We start from the raw sequence: 6,466 nt of genomic DNA, 5'->3' as shown, positions 1-6,466 counted from the left end.
ACCACCCGCAGAGAGAAGACTCTCGTCTCCAACTTGCTTAGAAGTGAGGTGGGGTGCAGTGTAGTGTAGTCCGTCATGGCAAAAGCCACTGAACCCCACTCCCTTCACCTGGATCCCATTTCTCTGGCTCCCATTTATCACAAATGTTTTTTTTAAAAAAAGAATACATTCACTGAGTCAAAAGCAGGAACGTTTGAATCCAATGCCAACGTTTGTAACAAACAGTCCGTGGGAACACTCGACCACATGTGTTGGGATAAATCAGAAGCAGATGGCAGTTCCCGAGCAATGCCAAACGGCAGTTCCTATCCTGATTGCTGGACAGACTCAGCGAGAAGCTTGGACCTCCTGCTTTTAGACACATTTCTGCAACACAAGACAAATTCACATTTATGCAGCGCTTTTCATGTCGAGAAGACGCCTCAAAGCCCTCTGTACTTCAGCTGAGGGTGGGAGCCGAGGGGGGCGGGGAGGAGAAAGGTGGTTATGAAATAGTAATAATAATCGATGCATTTGATATAGCACCTTATTACATTATATGTTATCAGAATATATTGTAAAGCACTCAATTTTAGTAATAAATTTAGCACAGCAGTGTCCCACATACACAAACCAGTCAATTCAGTTAACACAGAAATAATATATAAATACAAAAAGAGTGATTCAAGCTCAGACTGATGAGGATCCAACACTTTGCCAATTCCATCAACCAACAAGCTAACCACGCATTTGTACAAGATTTTTAATTTTTATTTTTGTCAGAAATTACAGCAATATATTCATAAATACCTAATTACTACATTCAACAAATAATATATTACATTACAATAAATTCAAATACACTTAAAACAGGATCTTCACAGCATCAACCTCTCCCCACGTCTCCCCCCCCACCCTCCCCATATTATAGTGGGATCAAGTCACCTTCCTCCCTCGAGAGAGAAAAAAAATTCTAGATCAAATGTGCACAGACTGTGGCAGAAATGCAGAACCAAAAAGTTCACTCATTAATGGCAGGTCTTTTTTTTCAGGTGCAATGGCTTGTTAAGGATATGTCTGTTCAGCAGAACAACAGAGGTGCAAGGCAGGCGGGTTGTGGCTTATTAGCGATGGGCTACGGCAATGCAGCCCCCCAGATAGAATTCACCCCCCACCACCGCCGCGCCCCACCCCCACCCCAGATAGAATTCACCTACCACTAGTTTGGCAACTCCTTTATCTCCCACCCTCCACCAATTTTCTCCCTTCCCGGACACTTTCACTCCCATTATTCCATCCCCTGGGATCAGTTTCCACAGATACTTTCCAAAGTGCTCAGCGTTCGATCACCTGGGTCCTTTAGATAGTGAGCATTGAGGTTCATCACCTTCGAGTCCAATACATAGTTGGCATCTGTGATTAGGTCATGATCAACACACCGCTACCTTGTGACATGTGAACTCGGTGAGGTCTACTCCACAGAGAGCTCAGGAAGGTATCCCTCGTTCAACATCCTCACAGCGATCAGTGAATACTAGGGGCACTGGTGAACTCGAGGGGCAAATTTGCAAGGCTTGGTAATTAACGCCGGCATTAATTATTAGGCGCAGCAAACGTTACCCCTTAGTGCATGGAGATGAGTACCGTGGAGATGCGGATGGACACCTGAACACCTAGACGTACGTTGGACAGAGCCTATGTGAAACACTACTAACCTCTCTGGGGTTAAAAGCCACACACAACACACAAGGTCAGCGTTTGCAGGAGTTAGTGGGAGGTGATCCAGCCCGCTTGCTGCCTTGGGACAAACGGAAGAGTGAGGCAGTTGGATTGTTGGCAATGGAAGCTGCGGAAGGCACAGACCTCTCCTGCATTCCCTGCAAGGTTCTGAACATCACCGCACAGGGAGGGAGGCCAAGCGGGAGAGAAAGATCTATATTGTCATCTTCACCGATACAAGCAATCGTTCCTCATTCTAAACACTTACAAAAGATTGTTGGTGTCAATGATTGGGCTGCTCTCTTCTTCCGCCCCACCTCCGCAAATTGCTCCTGCTTCATTTAGAAGCCACTGCAATCAATCAAAGCCCCTCATTTCACATCTAAAGACCCCCGCCATCAACTCCGCACTATGTAATCTCAACAGTGGGCCGTGTGAAATTAAGGGGGGAGTGGGGGGGGGGGGGAGGTCGGGCAGAGAAGAGATTATGGGATTTTCTTGCCTGTAAACCACGTCTCAAGACCTGTGGATGTGCGAAACGTGAAATGAACTTTCAGATTAATTTTCCCGCGGAAAGAAGCAGTGGAAAATCAGTCGTAAATTCAGTGGGGATGGGGGAGGTGATATGAGAAAGTGCGTTTTATGGGTGGAGGAGGTGAGGGTCTCAGTGCACGGTGGATGGAAGGGGGTGGGGGAGGGAGCGGAAGGGAGGAAAGAAGAGAGAAATGGTAGAGTAGCTGATACAGCCAAAATATACCAGTGACGCTCATTTTTCTCAAGCACACGGGGAGGAAGAGGAGAGGCCTCTGTGCTGTACTGTCCATGCACCAGTGAAAACTTCCTTTGTAATCCTTTTTTATGAAAGCGTCAAATCTTTTCTCCCCCCCGCCCTCCTTTTCCGTGAAGCACTTCAATTCTTTTCTCGACCAGCAGCGATGGGGAGGTGGGGGAAGGGAGGGAGGGTGGGCTGAGAGCAGAAAGCAAGGGAGTTAACGGGAATGGGACATCTTTAAAAATGGCAAGCTTTTAATAATAATTAAAGGTAATAAAAACATACAAAAATTCTGTTTTCTCCTATATACAGTGCAAGGCTTCAGCACCTTTGTTTCTTTTTTTTTTAAAATGTGAAAAAATTCCTTTTTTTGTTTAAAACTTCGTCAGATAAGATAGAAAAAAAACACAACGCCCTTGGGATGAATGTCGACACTTTACCTTTTGATTCCACGCACCCACACACGCATGCACACCCACACACGCACGCACACGCTCGCTCACACTCTTGGCTTCACGTCAAGCACCTTTTTCGTATAATCGGACAAGAAACAGATCAACCAAGCCCTCCAAAAAAGACACTACTTTGAGAAGACGCCTTCAATGAGCTTTTTAAGTGCATTTGCTGTAAAGGGCCTTAATGTATCAGTGGGTCTCACATTGTCTTGTGCGAGGCTGGTTCAGGCTGTGGAGCAAAAAGGCAAGACAGCGAATGAGCGAGGCAGGGAGAGAGGGAGAGAGGGAGGGTAGAACGAGCTGGTATTTCCACCAAGCATCAAAGATTTCGGGGGCGAGAAAGGGGATATATAGAGAGAGAGAGAGAGAGAGAGAGAAAAAGAGAAAGAAATAAAGAATGAGGGAGAGGTTCTTCGGTTGGCGTTTCCCCCAGCACTTTGCGAATCTTCCCGTCTCGCGCCTGAGTCACCGAACATGCCAGCGCCCGAGCACAGGACGTGGGAATGAAAGCCGCATGCACACACACACACATGCGCGCACGCACGCACGCACCCACACACACGCGCTAGCTGTCCCCAGGCCTTCAGTGGTGTTGACTCTGGAGTTCAGCCCTAAACCCCACTTGCCTTCTCCACAAAGCAAAAGTCACTGTGTACAGGGGCCGAGCAAATAAAATGATCAGAAACTCAAACAAGATTGGGGGGGGGTGGGAGGAGGGGGAGGGGGAAACACGTTTCCTTTAGGCCAATTTATGCAAAAATAGAGAGATGCAGAAGTCATGTTTTTAGTTGCATTGCAAAGTTCATTCATTTCCTGGTTTCGTTTTAACCCTTCGCTTCACATGTGGCACGTTTCCTTTAGGTCTTTATCTACAGGGTCGATTTCAATGGGAATATTAAATATCGGGATAATAAAATATTTTCTCTATGGTGTGGCCCGAGCTGACAGGCGTGTCACCTTGGGTAGGACTTGCAGTTGCTCCTATGCCAGTGGATCGCAGGCAGTGCAAGGCACTTTCTTAAATGCTCCAGTTGTGACTGGAGCTGCTCCCGCTCAGAGGCCAGTTTCTGTTTCTGTGACAACAGCTCCTGTGTGTTTCAGAGAGAATCAGAGAGTTAGTGCCAGTGGGTCACGTTATTAATAATAAGAATAATCCTCGCATTTGATACAGAGCCTTATCGCGCTATTGTGACGTCTCAAAGAGCTTCACGAGATATACTGTGAAGTGAATTGACTGCGTATACGTTTGTGGGCGAAACACGGCAGATAATTGCACCCTGCAATGTCCCACAAACCAGCCGTGGAGTGAGTGAGTGAGCGAGCGACCAATTTTATTTTGGAGGATTGTTGGCCATCTTTTGGGGGCACAAACCCCTCACTCTGCTCAAGGGCTCGTTCGGCACAACAGAGTTCGTTGCTCACACTCACCGACATGCTGAGGGAAAGCTGCTCGGCTGTGAGACTGAGATTATAGTGAAAGTTCTCCAGCCGTCGACACTGCGTCTGTAGGACCTGTCGCTCCATGTTTTGTTCTGTTTTAAAAAAACACACACACGCACACAAACCCTGTCATTCTGAGAAGCCCAAATCCCGTCACGCAACCTGCGCCCCAGCGCAAAGGACTGAGTCCACCGGACAGACAGATTCATGGAGAACATTAGAGCGCCGATCCCGAGACAAGGAACGTCGGCGTGCCCGTACCTTCCACGTATTCCTGGTACGCGGCGAAGACCGCCTCGATGCCCTGCCACTTGGAATGGGAAGGTCTCAGCTCCTCGTCCTCCTCCTCCTCCTCCTCCTCGTCTTCCACATCCGTGCCCTCCTCCCGCTCCACCGGCGTCCCTTTCCTCGTCTGCGTGGCCGAGTGCTGCCCGTTCTGATGTGTGAACAGCGCCCGGGGCGAGGAGTGCATCTCTGGAATGTTGTAGTGGACGGCTGCGTCCAACTTGTGCTTCTGCTCGGCTGCCGCGGAGCCTGGAGCGGGGATCGGACAAGAAGGGCAGGGTGGTGACCATCAAGAGCGTCAATATCAACAACAACAACAACAAAGCTTGGTTGTCCACCACTGCACAGACCCGCAGAGCCAAACACAACCTCACTGGCTACAGACGACGCCACCTCTACACACCGCACCAGTCACAAGTCAACTTGAGTTCTCCAGCCCCTCGCTTCCCCCCCGCGCACCCCAATCACCCCTTGACAAGAGCCTGCAATATTTTCGCCAGGGTTTGAGTTTCAACCCAAACTAATGAAAGACGAACAAACACTCATGTGTAATTCCCACAGGGAACCGAGCGAGGAATTCAGTTAGTCCGAGGCTCCGCTCCTTAACTGGATGCTTTGCAAGGGAGCTCCAGCCTGGAGCAGGTTTACACACAGCGGGGGATAACTCCCTGCCCCTGCCTCATATTCCACAATAATGGGCAACAAGGACTCCAAACACACTGAGCAGAGTACAGCGATGGGACTCGCGTTTGCGCGTGTGTGTGCGCGTGAGTGTGTGTGCATGAGTGTGTGTGCGTGAGTGAAAGCATGTGAGTGCTTGCAAGAGTGTGTGTGTGTGTGGGTGTGTGTGACAGAGGGCACGAGAGTGTGTACCTATGTATGAATCGGCTCCATGATTGCCTGTCAGCGAGATATGTTGCTAACGCACAGCACCCTGTCCCCCGAGGGGGAAAATCACATGTGGAAACCCTTGACCATGCCTGAAGAGCGTCAAAACCAGACTGAGAACTTAAAATCGGGTAACGGAATGTGGGGGGGGGGGGGGAGGAGAGGCCGGGGGAGGAGGGGGGAGAGCTTTAGCAGTGGGAATCACAGCTGACATCTGCGCTCTCTTGTCTCTAAGCCAGGGCCTGGGTTTATGTTTTTTTTGTTGTTGGCCTGGCTGTGTTTACCTTTCTGTTTCTGTAGCGCCCGCTGGGTGGACTGGAGCACGGACTCATGGAACTGATGGGCAAAGTCCTCAGCCAGGATGCCCTGCCAGGCCCTGCTCCTCTCGGCCGCGCTGTGCAGCCCTCCGGCCGGCAAGTCCTTCTGCCGCCGGGCCGGCACGTTGCCGAGCAGGCTCAGAGTCCTCTTCCCGTGGTGCGTCTCGTTCGACCGGCTCTTCTCGGCGTTGTGCGCGGCTTCCTTCGGCCTGACCGGCTCCGAGGGTTTGGCTGGCTCCGGCCTGTGGTGGCGTTCCGGCTGGGAATAGGAAGGGGCGGCGGCCACCGGCGGCCCGTCGGACGTGTCCGATGCCGGAGGAGGAACGTTCGACGCGTCTTTAAACGAAGAGAAGGAGAAGTCATGCGAGCGTGAAAAAGGGAACAAAACAAAAAATAAATAAAAAATCCTCGTCCTTAATATTGTGGAATCCCGTTCGCCAGGACAAGCCTGCAACGCTCCCGAGGCTTTACCCACGTGCATGGGTTCTATTTTTAAACGCAAGCTGCTCTCTCTGCGCAATTGGCTGCCGCGTTTTTTTCGCCCAAAAAGTACGCGGTCAATATCCCTTTACGGTGTATTCTGTGAAGCCCCTTGAAACGTCTCAACGACA

General features: G+C 50.1%; 1 protein-coding gene across 1 annotated transcript in view; it reads right to left on the bottom strand.

Annotated features, from left to right (window-relative positions):
- Positions 1-3,279: 3,279 nt before the first annotated feature.
- The window catches only part of gse1b (Gse1 coiled-coil protein b), a 42,447-nt gene continuing 39,260 nt past the window's right edge, over positions 3,280-6,466 (bottom strand). Inside the window, exons 13-16 of the mRNA XM_042340290.1 lie at positions 5,823-6,191; positions 4,627-4,899; positions 4,354-4,457; positions 3,280-4,013 (exon numbers count right to left, since the gene is read on the bottom strand). Coding sequence (XP_042196224.1) covers positions 3,879-4,013; positions 4,354-4,457; positions 4,627-4,899; positions 5,823-6,191 — 881 coding nt within the window. The 3' untranslated portion in view covers positions 3,280-3,878. The remainder of the gene's footprint in view (positions 4,014-4,353; positions 4,458-4,626; positions 4,900-5,822; positions 6,192-6,466) is intronic.

Source organism: Callorhinchus milii, unplaced genomic scaffold (assembly GCF_018977255.1).
Source record: "Callorhinchus milii isolate IMCB2004 unplaced genomic scaffold, IMCB_Cmil_1.0 Scaffold14, whole genome shotgun sequence".
Taxonomy (NCBI): Eukaryota; Metazoa; Chordata; class Chondrichthyes; order Chimaeriformes; family Callorhinchidae; genus Callorhinchus; species Callorhinchus milii.
This window is presented reverse-complemented; position numbering and strand designations above follow the sequence as displayed.